This window comes from Triturus cristatus, chromosome 3_2 (assembly GCF_964204655.1).
Source record: "Triturus cristatus chromosome 3_2, aTriCri1.1, whole genome shotgun sequence".
NCBI classification, from domain to species: Eukaryota; Metazoa; Chordata; class Amphibia; order Caudata; family Salamandridae; genus Triturus; species Triturus cristatus.
In genome coordinates this window covers 205,493,104-205,514,188 of record NC_140584.1, presented here as the reverse complement: position 1 = coordinate 205,514,188, position 21,085 = coordinate 205,493,104, and the positions used below count along the sequence as shown (strand labels likewise).

General features: G+C 47.2%; 1 protein-coding gene across 1 annotated transcript in view; it reads right to left on the bottom strand.

The window, feature by feature from the left end:
- The window catches only part of EAF2 (ELL associated factor 2), a 172,463-nt gene that overhangs the window by 34,392 nt on the left and 116,986 nt on the right, over positions 1–21,085 (bottom strand). The window contains exon 5 of the mRNA XM_085647527.1: positions 2,565–2,786. Within this exon, the coding sequence (XP_085503653.1) occupies positions 2,565–2,786 (222 nt within the window). The remainder of the gene's footprint in view (positions 1–2,564; positions 2,787–21,085) is intronic.

Sequence of the window (21,085 nt, the reverse complement as noted above, 5' to 3'; positions counted from 1 at the left end):
TGACACGCAGGGGTACTGCTACAGAAATTTATCCGGACCCAGTCTGACGCCTGGGGATATTCTAAGGTAAGGAATCTATCACTAACGTGTCTCACCAAGATTACAGGGATCACTTTCTAGCCAAATTTGATACAGTTGCATCTCTACACAGTATCGAACTTACGAAAAAGCAACTGTAACAGTATGCTACTGTACGCCCCCAGGATCGAAGAACTGCTTTCTAAAGTCACTTGGTTTACTGCTGGAACACAGGCATGTGCCATAGATTTTACCATTAAAGGTGATCTTGACTTTCATCTTGAGGCCTCCTCAGATAAAGATACATAACACCTTTGGTCTCTCGCCGGCAATTCATAAATTGACTCATCAGGCTGGCCATACGCAAGACAGAATTTTCCGAGTGTTAAGGAAGTATTACCATTGTTGTGGTCAGACCATAATGCAGTTATTTTTCAATCGACATACTTCTAAGTAATCATCCTAAATTTATACATGGCGGCTCTTCCACCCATTGGGCATGGAAAAAGATGGATAAGGTACCACTTACCCAGAAATTAGAGCAATCTCATCCTTTCCTTTCTCAAGACCCCAATCAAGCCACAACATAATATGCTAAATGGCTAAATTGAGTCTTTTCCACGCATGCTTCAGTTAAAACCACTTACGACTACAGAAAAAAAAAACTGTGCCTTCATTTATGGAGGTACACAGAAAGGAAAAACAAAACTGTGAGAAAGAACTGTATGAAAAGTGCTTTGGCCAAGTACAAAAGTTTACTGTTAAAAGTTGCTATTACTTGCAACAAATCGAGTCGGCAAAAAAGGCGTCTAAGGAGCTATTCCAGGTGGTTACTAAATTGACTTCGCACCCAGGAAGTAAAGCTGTAAGCAGCAGTCAACTCTTGTGCGACTCGCTCGCCATGAGCTTCTGCGAGAAAGTAGACCAAATTTACCTGAAGTTTGACGCTAATAAAAACCCACCTTTGATAGGAAAAAGGATCATACACGTAAACTCTAATATGCATCACTCACAGAATTTTCTTGGGTCTCTAGAGAGTAGGTTGTCAACCTGATCCATTCCACTAAATCCGGATCTGCATTAGAAACCATCAGTGATGACATTGGTTGCTGAAATCATTGCGTCCAACCTCACCTACAGTTTTAACTCTAGGTTTAAGGTGGGTAATTTCCCCTCCCAGTGGAAGAAACCCAGAAGAATTCTTTCCCTCCAGAAGAAACCCAGTTTGGATCTGGCAGACCATAACAACTATTGTCCTATTTCGCGACAACCATTTCTTGAGAAAAGTACGACTAAACAGCTAGCACAATTTACCCAAGCTAACCATCTTCTGGAACCAATGCAGTTTGGGTTCAGACCTGAACAAAGTACTGAGACTGCCTTAATTAAAGCCATCGAGGAGATATTAGCAACACTGGACAAGGTAGGCAATGCTGCCCATATCCCATAGACCTGCCAGCAGCCTTCGACACAGTCAACCACAGGGTTCTGATCGACCATTTAGGGGAGATTGGGATTAAAGGTAAGGCTTTCAAACTGTTAGGATTGTTTCTGGAAGGAAGAGAGCAAACAGTAGATCTAGATCAATCTTTTTTTTAAACCATTTCCTCTGCCAGGCGGAGCCCCTCAGGGATCTTCGGTTAGTCCTACGTTGTTCAACGTATATGTAACCATGTTAGAAATGCTGATCACATAGTTTGATCTCTCCCATACATTTTATACTTATGATACCCAAATTGTGGTGTCTGCACTCAATGAGAAAATCATACGTATCCAGTTCCACAACTGCATGTGTGCATTCTGCGATGGGATGAGTAAGCACTGTCTAAAGTTAAACTCAGGAAAGACGGAGGTAGTCTTATTTGGAAACGACACCTCTATATGGGCCCCTTCATGGTGGGCAGACGAATTGGGGTTTCTCCCCACTCCTATGAAGAAAGCCAAGACGCTGGGAGTTGTCATGGACGACAAACTGAACCTTGGAAGTCGGGTCAATACGGTAGTCTCATTCTTATTCCACACCCTGAGAATTGTCAAAAAAAGTCTGCCTTTTATACCAGCTGAGGCAAAATAAAAATAAAAATACAGTAATCACAGTGCTAGTCCTGATCCTCCTCTTCCATCTGCATCTCGTAGTGAAAGCACAACTTTTCAAGATTTGGATGAGATTCTCTGCTCCTGTAGAAGTCCAATACTTCCTCAAATGACGACTTGACCGGATACTTTTCCTATGCAGGATCAAAATAACACTCCCATGGCGCTCCATGCATCACCAGACACAGAGGAGTTCGGGATAAAGTCGCTTTACCATGATTTGGTTTAATGTACATAAAAAGAGCAACATATCAATTGACCGACAAAACACAAGTAAGTTACTGCACTGGAGTTTACTGGTTGTGCCTAAACAATACCCCCACTGGTTTTTCACAGACCACAAATAAGATAAACATACTCTAGCACCAATACTGCATAATAATAAAGATAAAAACACGTCTGCTTGGGCATACTAGAGGGTTTAATCTCGGAAGCCCTGTTTGTGCACTTACTCAGTGTGTTGATCAGCTGGCCACCACTTTCCTGAGATTGTTTAGGAGCAGCTTCGGCGGCAGTGGTTTGGGATCCCTGAATAGATAATGAGTGTGTAGATTTGTTAGCCTCGTCATCAGAATCACTGGAACTGTCTTCGCTGCTCGAAGAGGAACTTTTGGAATCCGATGAACTGCCCGAACTGCTCATTTGGTCTATTACGCTTGCTTCTGCCATTAGCTCTAGAAAATGAGAAAGAAAATAAAAACATGGGTAGTAACTTTGAGTAGATTATTGTGATAGGAACTTACTCGCACTGAAAGGTTCTTTTTTGTAATGAAGCAGTTCTCTGGTAATGGTTCTGGTATTTGAAATTAGCACGTCATGGTAAGACTTATAACAAACATTTGCACTAGTCTAAGAGGTAGAACACCAAATGGAAATATACAGTAACTTCAATTTAACATCCCTCTAATTCTGTCAGGACCAGAGGCTTCGGATTATGCTATACTTTCTTTGCTTTATTCTGATAGCAGCCATTTTAAAACTTATAACCAAACCACATTTCCCAAACACCCTCGGGAAATTGGTTAAATAAAGAAACAAAGAAGGGACAACATATCAACGAGTCCAATGGACCAATCATAACACTGCATCCTGTACATAGTCCCTCATCGACCCCTTGCTCATCCTCTTTCTTTGCTGCTACGCAGCCATGAGAGGAGTGCTTTTTAGGTCTCGGCTCGAAGGCTGCGCTTGCGCAGTCTCGATCCGAGATTTAATGACTTGGAGAAGAGGGGCTTGAACCCGCCCCTCTTCTCCCCTGTTCTCCATTGGCTGGCCTCTTGAATGCTGGCCAGCCATTGGAGAAGAGGTCCCGTCACTCCGATCAGGCCCCGTCCTTTTCGGATCGGGGGGCGTGTTTTTTTCAGAAAGTCTAATTATCTCCTCCAGCCAATGGCAAGAGGAGATAACAGCAAAACACGCCCCGAATCCGAAAACGCCACTGCGTTTCTCCGAGGCATTTCTGCTTCGCCTCGGAGAAAGGCGGTGGTGTGCTTGTTCTAAGGCCCTCTGGAAGCGAACAACAGTTTAATTAAGCGCTAATCTAAATAAATGAGCCGCGTACATTTCTAATCGGTGCTCGCTACGACTCACACGCCCAAACGCACCCTAAATGGCTCCTTTGCGCAACGGCAGCGTTCAGTACTTAAATAAACGGTGGCATCTTGGCGTTTTCTGCCGTACAAAAAGTCAGTAAAAAGTTGAAAGTTAATGGGGTCTTACCATGATGACGCACGTGCAGTCGCCGGGAGCCCCCGGAGCACGCAGGAGCTCTGGTGACGATCGCTTCTGCTGGTGAGGTGCGTGTGTGCTCAGGGCAAAAAACGACTCATCCCAGGCTGCCCGCACCTCACAGGCTCCTCCTGAAGCTCACCCTTACGTCTATAAAAACCCTCCGCCGGTGGCGCCAAACCGGCCGCGCCAGGCACAGTGCAGCCGCACCGATAGGGCGCTGGAGAATGCCCGGCTCTACTCCCCCCGCACCGAACCCAGACCTTCCTTCATGGGGCTGCTGCCTGCGGCGAGGCAGGGGTTAACGAGGTGCGTCTGTTGTGTGGGTGTGACAGCAAAAAAGTTGAGTCTGCTGAAAGTGAAGTGCAGGGAGAAGGAGGGGGTAGGGGCAGAGAATCAACGGGCTCCTGTCAGAACCTGGTACAGATGCCCACCTGGTGTACCCAATTACCATGCTTGCCGAAGGGGGGGTCCGCGACTTTCTGGGGGTGCATCTCGCAGTCTCACTTCCAAACCGAACTATTGAATACGTTTGCTTTTCCTGGACTTTGACAGGTACCTTTGTCATCTCATTAGAAGCTACTGAGTGGACACAGTAGCAATATAAACACGAAGGAAAGAGGCGCTGTGCAGTGCTCCCAGGCGTGCCCGGTCATGTGTGTTTAACCTGGAAAAGATGATGCACAGTGTAGACACGTTTACTGTGTTCGCAGTATTATATAGCGCAAATTCGACTCATATTTAGGCGCTTTCTCGAGTACCAGTTCAACTATTTTCATTATATTAGGCATGGAAAAAAATTAGTGATTTGCCCAGAAACACAGGGTGTTGAGATGACGCAGAGACTCGAACCTGGTTCCCCCGGTTCCAGAGTGCACAGCGCTGGGCATTAAAGCCATATTCTCCCACAACTACTAGTACACACTTTTGGGGTTCATGAGAAGCGGCAACAGGTTCGGACAACAACGACTATACGATGAAGTGGAAGTACACACCCTGTTTTATTTATTTGAGAATACGTACATACTGTGTGTAGCAGAAGACTCCTTTGAAAAGCAGTCACGTTAATATAAAAACACCGTCAGAAACACGAAGTGGTCGTTTTCTCACTGGCCCCTTCCACGAGTTTTCCGTCGGTTAGGCGCTCCATTTAGAAAATGTGTTGGAAATATACCAAACCTACCTCGCGCAGCAGATGCAAGCCGCCAGAAACATGAGCTCATCCAGGCGGAAAGGCTGCTCTTGTGTTTCTAACTGGATGGATTACTGGGAGGATGTTTAAACCGACAACAAAGTCGGTGTTGAGCATTCCAAACAGAAATCCCGCACTCCACCCACACCTGAAGGCGGGCACGCAGCAGAGAGTGCCTACCGAGAGCAGGCTCGGCAGGAAAAGGCGGCAGAGAGCGCCATATTCCCATCCCCCAGTGACAGCCTGCGAGCACATTACTCCGCCCTGTGACAGGTTTTGTGAACCTGAAGTGAGGCGTCAACTTTAATTAAATAGCAACAGGTCGCCACTTCTTGGTTCTTGTAGTAACCGAAAGGCCAAGCGCCCCCTTTAATGGGAAGGCGTCATATCTGTGTTTGACTGAGTCACTCAGGGCTTTCATCATCCCTGCTGAAGAAAGAACGGGCTTTAGAATAAAAGGGCAGGTGAGGAGGCCGAGCTGGGCCTCTTGACCCAGCGACAAGCCCCGCATCCCACCGCTACCTGCGACAACTCCACTGGCCCGCCAGGTACCAGGTGTGCAGGTCTGACGTTAGGTTGCTAAAGCAGCTCTGGTAAACAAAGCGCTGCATTGGCTAGGTCTAGTTGTACGCTTCAAAAATATGCAGCGCCGTATGTTGCGTTCTATGAACAGGCATACCTAGGGGGTTACGTGTAGCTAGGTTCTTTCATCATAATTTGCAACATACATTTAACTTTTCTGGCATTCTATGTTATCTTTGGCTGGCTTGTATTGTAATTGCTGTTTACGCTGTCATGTTAAATAAACGTTATTGAAAATCAGAGTTTTGCCTATAGGTGGAATGCGAAATGTATCAATTAAAACTAGAGGTCATCCACACATTTTTAGGTCTCGGCTCGAAGGCTGCGCTTGCGCAGTCTGGATCCGAGATTTAACAAGCATTTACAATGCAACGGTCTCGGCATTGTTAAAGTTAGAGCTATTGGCATTGCTCATGACAATGGCGTTTCTTTAAATGTTTTAAAAACAAAAACAAACAAAAATAATGTCATGAGCAAGGCCAATAGATCTAACTTTACAAATGCCGAGACCATTGCATTGTAAATGCTTGTTACTTTCCCATCTATTTTATTAAGATTGTGTAAGGTTGTCAGCGTAGTCGCGGGGCCACGTTGGTGCTGTCTCCCGCAACTGCGTAGATACGTGCTTGTCCTATTGCGCCTGGTTAATGCAGGTTTGTTTTTTCTTATGCCAGTTTGCTTAGAAAATTGTGTTTTGGCTCTTTGCCCGTGTCATCGCGCTTTGCCGCAGACAAGCGTAGCGGCGCTGCTCTCGTCACCAGTGCGCTCCAGTTTACCTTGTGGTTCTCGGTGTTCTTGTAGCTGCGCGCTCGGTTTTCTGTCATTCGGCTCATGGGTCTGTTTTCAGGCCTACGCAGGTCTTCTCCTCACTTACCTGCCGCGGTGCGCGGCCCGACCTCCAGCCACCAGGGCGCACTGTCGCACGCGTCCAGCACTTCAGTGCCTCGTTAGCAACGACACGCGGAATCAGAAAAAACGTTACTTGCTTTCATTCCGCCCGCCGTTTCCTGGAGCTTCGCAACCCCTGGAGAGTTACGCCCTTACGAGTGGGTCTGTAGAGCCTGTGTGCTCAGGCCCAGTGATGCTCAGAGCGCTCTCCAAGTAGGTTGGTGTGTCGTTATATTTAACGCCCTTTGGGTGTAGAGATCTCTGTTTTTGGGCATATTTGATTAGCAGGCTGACTTTGGGCCTGAAGGGACTTGCTCCCAGGGGTGTCTCAAGCCTGTCTACGGCAGGGTGGTGTCCCAGAGGCTCTGAACTAGTTTCCTTTAATTAAATTGGGGCTGTGCCCTACTCACTTTGCTGGTCCCAAGCGTTTAAGTTGCTGTCCTCGAGGCTGTGGAGGTAGCCATTGGCACGTACTATACCTTTATCAGAGTCTACGTGCTTCTTCCATGTCAGAGCAGGCCGACATGCAGTGGGAGGAGGATCCCCTAGCCCAATTGCCTTGAGTTTAATGACGCAGTGGATGCATCCATTTACAAGGCAGTGGAAGTCATGGCTCCCATGGAGGAGCATCTGGCTCAAAAGATAGTGCGTGAGTGCGCTAAGTGGGCCCCGCCAGCTCCCAATGCTCCTAAAGCTTCCCCAGATGCACAAGGGGGGGACCCAATGCCAGCTAAGCCTCCCAGGGGGGGGGGGGGGACGGTGAGGATCAAGACATTTTCGAGTGTATACGAGAGGCCTTTTTGGCTCAAAATCAGCCTCAGCCGGCCACCGTAGACCACCCCACCCCTACTAACCCAGTCAGTCCATCCCAGGGGTTTGGGGATGACACTCAAGGTGATACTGACGATGAGCCAGAGCCATCTAGACCATGGCGGCCAGCAGCGCCGTCAGGCCCCACAGAGCCTCAAGGAATAAGTGGGGGTTTCGACATGATGGACCCGGAATTGCTCATGCACCCCCGGTCCTCCGAGTGGACTCCGTCAGCGAAGGTCGCCGGCTACGTGGCAAGTCGGATTCACACACCCATGGGCAAGGAAGCCCGTAGCTGTCTGCGCTCTGAGTGCCCACGCCCCTCTCTTGTTGGGAAGGTTGCACAGACCCCAGAGTTAGACTCCAGAATGTCAACCGTCCTGGCAAAGTTCATCAAGGACCCCAAGAAGGATATAGATAGTTCCTGGAGGGCGTGCCAGGACAAGCTTCTGGATGCCCTGGGATCCCTCACTATGATCCTAGACATGGCGGAGGACGCCAAGAGTTTGGGGGCCCTTATTACACGAGACGCACTGTCAAACTGGGCACAACGTGTAGTGGTTTTTCTGGGAAACGCAAATTGTGCGCTCTCAACGGAGCAGAGGCGGTCTTTTCTTATCAAAGTGGACCCGAAGTTGGGAGATCTGGCCGACTAAGAAGTGGGGGCAGTAACATCTGCACACCCCCCCTCCTGGACACATCGGAGGCTGCCTTGTCCCCCTGATCCCGAGGTTCCCAGACTTTTACATTTCACCTGTAGATGGTTGTGGCTCTCCCGTCGCCCCCACCTCCCCCTTGATCATCCTCATTGACCACCCGAGGGTGGAGTAGGTACTGTGTGGTCCCCCGGCCGTGGTTAGACGCCCCTTTTTCGATGGTTTCCGCCTTGCTTTTTGGGGTTACTTTATTTTTCCTTTTTTGTTTGTATTTCTAAAATTTATGTATCCTGATAACCTCTGAGGTGCACTCAGTATTTTGTTAATTCGGCTGAGCCCCAGGGGGCCTATTGCTTCCCTGATGTTGTCGAACATGTATATATTAGCGGCCGGCCCTGGTGGTTGTAGGCCCATGTTTGTATTGAGTTTTTATGTGCAATAAAGGTTTTCGCAAAAAAAAAAAAAAAAAATTGGGGGCAGTCGCCCAGGGAGGTTTATTTGGGGAACCATTTATTAAGGAACTGGGCAAGTTCGTTAAGACCTTCATGTCACTTGATAAGGCCCAGTCCTCGATTATAAAAGATTTTTCCTCCTGGGTTTTCCGTGGGGCCGGTCGAGGACGGGGCCGCTCGACCGGCCAAGCCCCTCAAAACTCCAGGGGGCAAGGCTCCAGGCAAGGGCAGTACCAGAACCAGTCCAGGTGCAACAACAACTTCTACCCTTCCCGGGGTAGAAGGTCCAGAGGCCTTGGTTTTCGAGGTGGGGCCAACTCCTCTAGCGCCGGTAAGTGTCTCTACCGAGTCTCTGGTGAGAGTGGGAGGCCGTTTGGCCAGCTTTCTGAGTCTGTGGAGAACAATCACGTTGGATGCTTGGGTGTTGCAAACGGTCCAAGGTTTTTAGATAGAATTTTGCTGCAACCCCAAGCAAGTGGTTCTGCCCAGGCTTATTCGATTTTCTCCCAAGAAGAGGAATTGATAGCCGCTGAAGTATCCGCACTCCTAGAGAAAGGGGCTATATGTCGCGCCGTCTTACATCCACAGGGGTTCCTAAGCAACATGTTCATAGTGGACAAGACAGAGGGAGGGGGGGGGGGGGGGGGGGGGGGGGAGGGGGAAACGACCAGTCCTGAACCTCCACGACTTTAACGAATGGCTCGTATACCACCATTTCAAAATGGAGGGTATTCACCTCTTACGAGACATTCTGCAGCCAGTAGATTGGATAGTCCGCTTCGATTTAAAAGATGCCTACTTGGCCATTCCTATTTTTCCCCCCTCACAGGAGATTCCTTCAGTTTCTCTGGCACCGGCAAGTATTTCAGTTCACCACACTCCCTTTCGGGCTATCCTCCGCCCCATGGTGCTTCACAAAGGTATCAAGCCTGTCATGGAGTTCCTGCGAGCGTGAGAGACGAGGCTCAGTTTATTTAGACGACATGCTGCTGTTGGCCCAGGATCCATATTTGCTTCGGGATCAATTACAACAAGCAGTCTCTTGGAAAGTTTGGGGTTGGTGATAAACACCCAAAAAATCCCTGTTGGTTCCGGCGCAAAAAGTCACCTTTCTGGGCTTCATAATCGACTCTACGGTGGCGACCCTCAGTTTTCCGTCGTGGAAGCTGGGCAAGATTAGTCACGAGCGAAGGGAAACTGACCAAAGAGAAGGTCCCCCTTTGGCAGATTGCCCACGGGGTGAGGTTGTCGGCCTCCATCCAGGCCATCTCCCCAGGTCCGTTGCCTTATCAGGCCTTGCAGCGCCTCAAGGCGAAGCATTTGCGAAAGGGACTTCCGTATTCCCATCCGGTTTTCTTGTCAGAGAAGGCACAAGCCGAGATTCGTTGGTGGCTCTCTCACATGGAAGCTTGGAATGGGAGAGCGATTTTCGGCTCTGCCCCAAACCTGGTTATCGAGTCAGATGCCAGCAGGTCAGGTTGGGGCGCCAGGTGCAGAGAATTTACCACAGGATGGTCATGGTCTCCGCAGGAACAAACCCTGCATTTCAACTGTCTGGAGCTCATGGCGGGTTCCTTCGCTGTGCGGTGCTGGACCAAAGAATGGGTTCAGTCCTGTGTCCTGTTGAAAATGGACAATATTTCGGCAGTCCGATACATCAACCACCTGGAGGGCACTCGCTCGAAGGTGCTTTCAGATCTTGCGACAGACCTGTGGCAGTTTGGCAGTGATGGCAGAGTATCTCCCAAGTCGGGAGAATCAGGTGGCATATTGGCATTCGCAACACTTCAGAGATTCCTGTCTGTGGAAGTTACATCCGGCCGTTTTTTTCTCTGGTGCAGGACCTTTGGGGTCCTTTTTCAGTGGATCTTTTCGCCTCCAGACTGGACCATCCGGTTCCTCGGTTTTTCAGCTGGAGGACAGATCTGTTGGCAGTAGCCACGGATGATTTCCTGCAAGATTGGACGCAGGAACAGGCCTATGCGTTCCCACCATTTGCGATCATCATCCGTTTGTCAGCCCAAATCAGGCAGCAGCAAGCGAGCATGGTTCTCATCACTCCCATTTGGAGGTCACAAGTCTAGTTTCCAGTTCTTCTGGAACTTTCTTGGGATTTTCCAATCAGACTACCCCACTTTCCAGAGCTGCTTCTCAATCCGGATCACCTCCCTCATCAGATGGTGCTGGACAGACCCCTGCGTCTCATTGCGTGGAGGATTATAGGAGCAGATGGTCTATCTCTGGCCTTTCGGAGTTCGCTGAGGGCCTCTTGTCCAAGGCTTGGTCGGATAGTACCATCAAGAGATAATGATCGGCCTGGCGACGATGGGGTCTTTGGTGTGTGCGACAGGGTTGTGATCCCGTGGGCGCAGACATAGTCCACATTCTGAATTTCTTGGCAAGTTTAGCCCAACAAGGTTTAGCCTACCATTCGGTGAACACTTTTCGATCCACCATCTCTGCGGGGCATGTTCCGCTGCAAGGCAAACCAGTGGATGAACATCCTTTTGTTTGTCGACTGCTGCGGGGACTCGGAGTGTCACTTCCCCCAGAGCCTTGGTACTCAGAGTTGTGGGATGTTAATAGAGTACTCAATTTATTTCTGTCCTGGCAATCTAATGAATATTTGTTGAGAAAGGAGTTGTCAGCGAAACTAGCAATGCTCCTTTCTCTTGTCTCCTGCAGGAGGGTTTCAGATGTGCGGGCCCTAGACATCATGGGCAGAGTTTTTTCCCCCCTCGGGAGTATCCTTTACCATCAGCAGTCGGACTAAAAGTCACACTCGCGTAATAGAGTACCCGGCGTTTCCAGATTCCCCCAAACTGTTTGTGGTTCGCTGCTTGAAAGCTTATGAGGAAATGTCTGGGGAGCGGAGACCCACAGGGGAGATGCAACTTTTGATTGCTCTCCGTAAACCACATAAGGCAGTTTCATCGCAGACGATCGCAGGTTGGGTCAGCCTTCACCAGTTTGGAGCTCATTCCGCAAGGGGAGTGATGGCCTCAAAGGCGTTCACGATTGGGGCAAGATTGGAGGACATCATGAACGCTGCAGATTGGCCCTCGGATTCACCTTTTGAGAGGTTTTATTTTAAGCCTATAATTTATATGGCCGATTTGCGCTACTCTCAAGGAGGGAGGGGGTCCCCAATTGCACTCCTTTGATTTTCAAAGAATATTCAACTCCTGTGAAATGTTTTCAAAATCGATTTTATTCTTGTTACTTTTTTAATTCATCGTATCATTTTACTTTCTTCAGTAATAATGTAAATGTAAATGTAAATGTAAATGTAAATGTGCAGGAATTTATATAGCGCAAATCACCAAGCGGTCTCTAAGCGCTTGCTTAGGGAACCCGTCCTGGTATTCCCCTGTGAGATAACCCGGCAGGGCATCCGCAAGGTGAAAGCCAGGCATCCCGCCGCGAGGGGCCATTGTGGAGATTAAGCAAGCTATTGCCCAGAGTCGCAGAGTGTGAACCCATGAATTGAGTATGCACTGGAGCGAGAATTATCGAGTCCATGGACATTTTTGGACTCAAGACCCAGGCGAGCCGGGAATTGAACCCTGGTCCCGGGCTGACCTCTGCTTCCAGGTCTACCTCCTCTAACCAGTGAGCCACACTTCTCCACTAAGGTGTGTTTTTTTCACACATTGTTGTTTTATTGTGCCCAATACATTTCGGGCCCTGCCCTTCATCAGGGCGTGTTATTAGAAAACAGAGGTAATATTCAGCATTGTACTATTAAATGCATACAAAATTTAAGTGGTGTTATAATACAGTAGGTGATAATGTGGTACATTCTATTTGTGCGTGTGATTTGTCGAACTATTTTACCAGTGTATTGGTGATGGTCAAGCAATTCCACTGGGTCTAAAGCAATATCGTATTGGCGATTTATGGTTGCATAATGTGAACAAGAACGGATTTTAGAATAAAGGAAGACAAACGTTTGTGAGGAAAAGTGAGTGTAAAAGGGTCGGTGAGTTACGATAATTGGTGGCATGACATTAACCGAAGAATGGTGCTCGTGATTTTTTATCACTAGACTGTGCATTACATATAAACAAACCTGATTTAAACGTTGTCCTCAAAACAACAAGTCTTTTATCCAATTAAACGTTCTGGAAGGGATTACAAAAATGAGCGGGTAAACTAACTAAACTAGTTGTAAAATACTGGAGTAGTTGCCACAGTTTCGTGGTCAATGGCTCACCTGTGTTAAAAAAAAAAAGTGGCCAGTAGGAATCTACTCCTGTCGCGAAAAGTGATTCGGCAACCCGGACGGTTTTCGAAACCATGGTCGCAAGGTAAACCGGTATAAGTGGTTTATGGTTAAGACCCGGATGTTTAAAGTCATGTGATGACTTTAGATTTAGTATTAAAGAACGGGCTCGACCGGTCATCTGCTCTCCTCTGATAGTCATGTGATAGCGTTGGAACTACAGAACGTGTAGAACTAAAGAACAGACTAAATCGGTCTGACGATCAGTGTGGTGTAAATGCGTGTTAAAATGAAAATTAAACATTGTGTGCGGCTGGATGTATAAACAGATCGGCGACTAGGCTAAATGGGGTCGAAAAATACAATCAGGAGGAGAAAAGGTATACTTGGAAAATGAATAAATTAAATGTGGTATGATGCGTGGTGAATGTGAATCAACATGGGTCAAACAGTTACATGTTCTCGATATCAGTGTAAATCATTTTCTTCCTCTAAACATGTAACTGTATTTTGTAGAATGAGGAATGAAAAATATTTACATTATGTTCTTGTACTTCTCTAAAAATAACAAGGAAATGTAATGTTAGTATGTTTGGTAATGGCTGTTCTCGTGGTGATAAAGTTTATATAAAACAACTTAAGTCCAGTCTCTCGTTGTGACCCTTTGGATTAACGGTATTGAGTTGATTTATCCAATTAACTTCTTTGCAGTAGGTACTGGGTGTTATCTCGTCCTCTGAGGATTGGTACTCTCTCTAATACTACGAATCTAAATTGGCTTGTGTTGTGTTTCATTAAATTAAAGTGTACAGCCACCGTTGATTTTGGGTTCTTCGTGCGGATATTACTTTTGTGTTCTGGCGGATTTTGAGTTCAGTCTTCCCTACCTACGCATATCCGCAAGGACATTTTAACATATATATATCACATTGGAACTGTCGCATGTAGCCATTACTCTCAATTTTACTTGGGTTCCTTTTGTTGGCTGAAGTATAGCATTTTCTTTAATAATAGCGTTGCAATTTCCACAATTCATACAAGGGAGGGTACCCTTGTGGTTTACATCCTGGTTCTCTGCTTTTTTGTTTAGTGGTTTTTAGATTGCGTGAATCTAGGTAAACGAATCTAGGAGGTTGACCGAAGATACCTTTAAAATCCTCTTCTAATGTCAGAATGGACCAATGCTTGACTATTGACTTTTTTATGCTCATGCTTCTTGTGGAGAATTTGGATACAAATACCATTCTTTGTGCCTCGTTTCTTGTGAGTTTGGTCTTGAGTAAATATTTTTTATCTTTTTTCCTTTGTCAACTCGGTTAGCCGCGTCTTTCAGGATATTCTCCGGATAACCCCTCTGTCAAAATTTCTCAATGGTATTTTTCTTGCTCCTTATGTTACCTTCTTCTGATAACAAAATTCTTTTGATTCGTAGCAATTGAGAAATTGTCAAGTGGTTTTTGAGTGCTGTAAAAGGTTGTTGCGGTCCGTTGTTTTGGTATAGACACTGGTGGTTAACTGTCCGTGTTGATTCTGGATTAGCACATCCAAGAACGTGATTTCGTTTTTGGGGATATTAGATGTGAAACTTACTCTCATTGAGGTTGTCCAAGTCGGTGATGACTTGGGTAAGATCTTGTTCTGAGCCTTTCCACAGGATAAAGAGGTCATCTATGCATCTTTTATACATGATTAAATTGTCGATGCACCTTTTTTGGTGAAGAATGTGGTCCAGTTCGAACCTGTACATAAAAATATTAGCGTAGGTTGGTGCACCACAATTTCCCATAGAAGTACCTGAGGCTTGAACAAAAAACTCCTCTCTCCACTGGAAGTAACTATGAAATAGGGTAAAATGAAGCAGATCCATCAGGAACACTTTTAAGTCTTCGTCGGTCATTATTAGAAATTATTTCACTGCTTCAATGCCCAGATTATGAGGGATGGAGGTGGAAAGAGATTTTACATCGATGGTACATAAAATCATGTTCTCTGTAAAACTGGATTGAGTATCGTTCCAAATATTTACAAGCATTTGCAATGCAATAGGTCTCGCATTTACGAGAGTTTGAGCTATTGACATTGCAAATAATGCCTTTTATTTTTGTTTTGTTTTAAAAACATAAATAAAAGGCATTGTCATTTACAATGCCAATAGCTTAAACTCGCGTAACTGCAAGACCTATTGCATTGCAAATGCTAGTTTGTCTTGCAGTTTTATATAGCTCTAACTCGACCCGGCGGTATAATACACGAGCACCAGCTGTTCCAGCTGGGCACATCCATGTTTTGTTAGGCGTGGGGAGATTAAGTGATTTGCCCAGAATCACAAGAGATAGAGCGAATTACCTCGAAGCTGGGTTACCAGGTTCGAGTCTCTGCGGCTCAAACAGTTAGGCCACATCTTAATGAGTCCAACCGGCAGGGACAGGGTCCCCTGTACTTACACTCAAGATTGTGTTACTCCTGGGTGTGTCACTATTAGTTTGTCATTCCTGTGTGTCTCTCCTGAGGTTATCACTCCTGGATGTATCACTACTGGGTGTGTCATTACGGAGGGTCTCACTCCTGAGTGTGCCACTGGGGCGTGGGGGAGAGCAAACAACCCTGTACTGGTCACCGTGTTCTGTTTGTATGCTGATGCTTGTTTAAACCCAAGAGGCGCTTGGTGGGCGCTACACCCCGATATTGTCACGTGAGAGCTTGTGTCTCACTCTTCGCCAACCAGCAGGAAGTGCGTGAATCTTCTGGGAGCGAGGGGCACTTATGGAGGGGAGAGAGTGTATTGCCTACGAGAGTACCTCTGAGGCACGTGAGAGTGAGTGCACATGTGAGGGCGTGTGAGATCCGCAGAGCCGTGGTTTTTGTCTTGCAATTTTATATAGCTCGAACTCAACCCGGCGGTATCATGGCGCTATACACGAGCACCAGCTGTTGCAGACGGGCACATCCATGTTTTGTTAGGTGTGGGGAGATGAAGTGATTTGCCCAGAATCACAAGAGGTTGAGCCGCAGAGACTCGAACCTGGTAACCCAGCTTCGAGGTCATTCACTCTAATAGTTAGGCCACATCTTAATGAGTCCAGCCTGCAGGGACAGGGGTCCATGTACTTACACTCCAGATTGTGTTACTCCTAGGAGTGTCACTATTAGTTTGTCAGTCCTGTGTGTCTCCCCTGAGGCTATCACTCCTGGATGCATCACTACCGGGTGTGTCATTACTGAGGGTGTCACTCCTGAGTGTGTCACTGGGGCGTGGGGTAGACCAAACAATCCCGTACTGGACACCGTGTTCTATTTGTATGACGATGCTTGTTTAAACCGAAAAAACATCTATTTCTTCACCCTTGGTATAATCGCGGCACCCGTGCTTTACTTATAACATCAAAAGTGAAGCGCAAGTGCCGCGCTTATACCAAAAGTAAAGACAAACAAGTGGCGCGCGCGGCACACCTGTATCTGAGCACGATCATAGCTCCTCCCACGGCCTATTGGTGTCTATTACGCGCTTGGTGCGCGTAATAGACACCAATAGGCCATGGGAGGAGCTATGCACGCGCCTCGGGCCAATTGCGTGCAGTCTTTTAAAATAAGACGCACGCAAAGGGCAATGGAGGACCTGAAAAGGAATCTCAAAAGCACAAGCGTGCGCGATTCCAGGGTCGAATTCTGAACCCCGGACAAAAAGACTCTCGCCTGCACGAGCACTGCTGTGCAGTGCAACGCAGGTCGCGAGACCTAAAAAACATGAGTGGTGTCTTTGATGTAGGTTGACATTGTTTGCAAAATGGGCTGTAGATGTTTGTCCAGATATTACCCCACTGGTTCATGAATGGAATTGATAGTTGAGACAATGGGTCGAAACGGCGGTTTGGTGGGGTGTTTGTGGATGTTAGGAAATATATATACATTTTTCCTGGATTTGTTTAGATGAGACTCCTTTTCCTTGTTACCTATGGTGCCGAGGTCTAATGCTTTATCAATTGTTCCGATGAGTATTTTTTTAAACTGGTTTGTGGGGTAAAATGTAATTCGGGTGTAAGTGTTAGCATCATTCACATGAGTGTCCACGTCTTCTAGGTAACCAGCATTGGCATAGCCACTAGGTCTCGGTACAAAAGGGGGTGGTGATGGACGGAGCATCAGAACCAATCAAACACTCACACCCAGTCAACAGATCTGGGTTTGATCCATCACCGTTCTTTAGCCCACTCTGCCACCCCAGTTCAGACATGGCCATATGCAAATCAGTCTGACCCTGTGCCTCATGGGAACAGTCCAGCCCGAACTGCCAAGCCATGCCTTCCCTGGACCGGAAACAAGCTTCCTAGGACCGGTTTCTGGCATTTCAGACGTCTTCATCCAGGCTTGCTTGAATCCAGTGGCAAAGTGAGCAAGGGACTCACGTCTGAGCATACCCTGCCAACTTATGGCGAACAAAGCGGTACCTTATAAGTATTTAGTTATGCAGCACAATATCCTTAGTGCAACAACATCAACTGTTGCATGGCTAAACACTTATAAGGTCCCAAAGGCGAGACCTATTGGCTATGCCAATGCTTGTATTGTATTTCAATTACTCGGTGAGCTCAATTATCCGGACAGCCTTGCCGCCGAGGTTTAAGGTGGTACACAAACCTAAATTAAAAGGCTGCAAGGGCCCCTGTATTCCACCAACAAATCGAAGAAGTCACATATTGAAGAATGAAGCGCCGCCGTCCCAGGCGCTATACTACGTCTTGCAGCCTTCAGCCTGCCCTTTCTCTCCCCGACCATTCTCAACGTTCCCAGGAAGTGAGCATAGTTTTACCCGGAATGAAGCAGCCTAGGGGAAGGAGGCCGCTGCCGCGCCCTAAGAAGGCATCTGGAGACCTGGCGCAGGGCAGGAGGACGGAAAAGCTGTCGCCATTACGCCAATGAAAGCCGCTTGTTGATGTAAATCTTGGGCTTGTAGGCTACCTACAGAATTGACAAAAATTGGGCCCACATTGCCCCACCTGCACAAACCCTTGGCCTATCCAGATGAAAATTCCTGGAACCGGGCATGATCACCAATAGGAAAAGGTGGATGGGGAAGGATTGGAGGAGGACTATCGGGAGATTTAGTTTCGCCCGGGACTCGGTTTGAAGAAATGCCGACTCTGCATAGCTTAGAAAGTTGGTTCTGTAGCTCATGTTCACAGGTCAGGAGGTGGTCGATGCAAAGGCACATGCGCACCGATCACAGTACGTATAAAGGTCTAGGGGTTTGCTCTGTAGCTTGGGAAATAATTTTAGCATGTGTACAGGGGAGATGACCGGGTCTGCATCCCAAACTGATTTAATGCTTCCGAGATAGATTACCCTACAATAAGGGAATCCTGCTCTGGTCTGCTTATTCTGGTGTCTCGTGAGACACACCCACTCCCCCTCATTTCTTTACCAGGGTCCTCCTCGGGGGCAGCACAGCTGTGAATTTGGGGTGCAGTTGCTGAACACAGGGGTGACCCCCTCCTGCTCAGCGCCCTTGTGAATCTACTAACCCATCAGAACTTAGCTTATAAACAAACACTAAACAAAAATCCATAATTACAAACACACTCTGCAGACACACACAGCTACCAAACATAGGCCGTTGAAAGTGCACAAGGCATGTTACCCCGCAGTTACTGCCCAGACTCCAAACCCAGCAGACAAAGGTTAGCTGGAAGAGCACAAAATCTGAACCCCCTCCAGACAGAGCACTCTGCAGGAACAACCAGACACACAATTAATACAATGGCGAGGGTGTGGTGGGTTTCGATACAAAAACCCTCCCCAAGGAGCATCTCCGTAGAGGAAACCTTTACAGCACAAACGGCTGCACCCACTCTGACATAGGCCAAAGACGATTGCGCTGAATGCACACCCCTATCCTCCAACTTCAGAGACCCTATCGTGCAAGTCCATTACTCTAGCAGTCCGCCCTAAAGCAAAGATCAAACTGCGCAACAACAAAAACACACATAACAGAGCGTGCGTCAGGTCAAGCATGGCAGCTTACGCCCACATAGCCTCAGAATGGCAGAGAAAGCGTTATAACAGTGCATTTCACCAATTTCAGAGTATGAAAAGAGTTCTTGCTCCGGATATCTGGGGGGGGGGGGGGGGGGGGGGGGGCGGGGACATACAGTGCTCCCAGTTTCTGACAGCTGGAAGAGCAGAAACCCTGTAAGCAGAGGGACATATAGTGACTCTCAGTCGGAAGAGCTGGGGATGGAGGACTGGAAAGTAAAACAGGACTAATGCGCCCGAGCTAATGATAATTTAGGAATATGGTGTGCATACTAACAGGCCTCTGGGAAGAGACTGGAGTGCTTGCAAAGCTAAGACACTAAGAAGTTGGGTGACCCCGATAATAAAGGGGAGGATGTAATAACTCCTGGTTGCCCAATGCCGAGAGGCCTTACTACGTTCAGCCAAACAGAATTATTGCTTGCTATAGTGACATCTTCGCCCCTAGCCCATGACCACTGAATAATCCCTAAACCAATACACTGGGGAGCAGCTTTACACGGGGAATACTTGCCCCATCGCTGCAGCTATTGTTCTTTTGCTGATTTGCACAGCCCTCCAGGCTCAAGCCACCTTGATCCGGTAGCGGGGCTCCAGTCCGTGCTTTCCAGCTTAACATGTCAATTATAAAACATCGCACCACTGTTTATTTGTCCCAAAAATGCAGAATGTGCAAACACAAATCCATGTCATGCCGAGTGCCGTATTTCCTGATCGCAACACTGCCGCGAGTGCCGGATTTGAAACCATAGCACTACTGATGTAAAACTTAATTCTGAAAACGCGCCATAAGTGCCGTATTTCCTGACTGAAACAACGCCGAGTGTTCTCATGAGCGCGAGCACTTGAGCGCGAGCAAAATATCCAGTCAGGGTGGGCGGGGCCTAAGGGAGACCGGGCCAGCGAGGGAAATAGAAAACAAGGGCAAAAACTGGCACAAGTGAACTTGTGCCGACAGCAACATCACGTCAACCCAGGAGCTAATACTGGACGTGATCTCGCCCATATATAAAATGTTTTTAAAAAATGTCCCATCTTCAGAGTAAGCAAGTGGGACTCAGAGTTTACTTGGAGGAGCCATTGTAGGAGAGTTCACGATGGCCATGTGTGCACGGTGGGAGGAGCAGAGCGGATGCAGACCCTGGAGGAGGCAGCAAGTAACATTTGAACGATGGAAGGCACACGCAGCTGGGGAGGTGGAGGGCACAGCCTGGGGACAGGGAGGAGAGCTGATAGAGACAAGAGGACAGCCTGAGCCGCCGAAACACAAGTGCAGCCCCGCGGCCGCGAAAGTGAATTGTTGTGAAAGAGGGGGAGTAGGAGGTGAGTCTGCGAGTGGCGCGCGCCTGGGAGAGCAGCCTTTACTTTTCAAGCACTGCACTCGTGCTTGTGGCGCACTGCTGCTCGCGGCGCACCGCTGCTCGCTTCCACAAGGTGAATGCCACCACAAGCACAAGTGCAGTTCTTGAAAAGTAGCAGCGCATAAGCGCTGCCTAGGCGAGACCTAAAGATCTGTGTCTAGAATTACTAAGGCTCCCCCTTTATCAGCTTGACGGATGGTTATTCTGTTGTTTTGAGCCAACTGTTCAATTGCGTGTCTTTCTTTTTGTGTGATGTTAGTTGTTTTTGACATAGGTCGTTGGAAGATGGTTGTAAGTCTGAGTATGACTTTCTCAAAAGCATCAAGTACTTTGTGGCTGATGGGCGCCGTATATCTGCTTTTATTGCGCAATCTATGTAATGTGTCTTTCTTGGGTTCTTCAGGTTTGTCCACTATGTTTTCAAAAAGTGTCTTAGTCTCAGTACCCTTAAAAATTTGTATACACTAATTTGTGTTTCCAGTATGTTGGAATGGTAAGTCGAAACGTAAGACGTTCCTTTCTGTAATGTTCTCATTTGAAATTCTGTTTGTTTCTCTTGAAATGTTGATCACTAAAGCCTGTGGCTCCTCGTGTTTTGTGCTACTGATTCGGTTGTTTTTCTTGTTGGACTTCCTCCTCCTGGTTCTTCTAGTAATCCAGGGCCTTCCTATAAAAAAGGCTGTCTTGCTAGTGGAACTAGTGTATTTGATGTTAATGGAATTTCATCTTCAGATTTGGTTATCCCGTGGTGTGAATGGTTTTTTTCAGTATTGTGAATCATCCGATGATGATCGTAATCTGAAGCTTTTCCTGTATTGGGTTTCTGTTGTCTTAGACGTGCGTATATCTCTGCCCAATTATAAACTTCGCCAAGCTTATAATCTATTGTGTCCTTTCAAATTTTTCGGTCATTTATCTCTTTGGTCTAAATATCCAGTTGTGTATTAATGTCATTTAGAGCCTCATCCCAGTCTTCTTTTGTCATGGCATTAGTGAGTTCTAGTTTCAATTGGCTTACTTCTTCATTCAATTCCACAAGTAATTTGGAT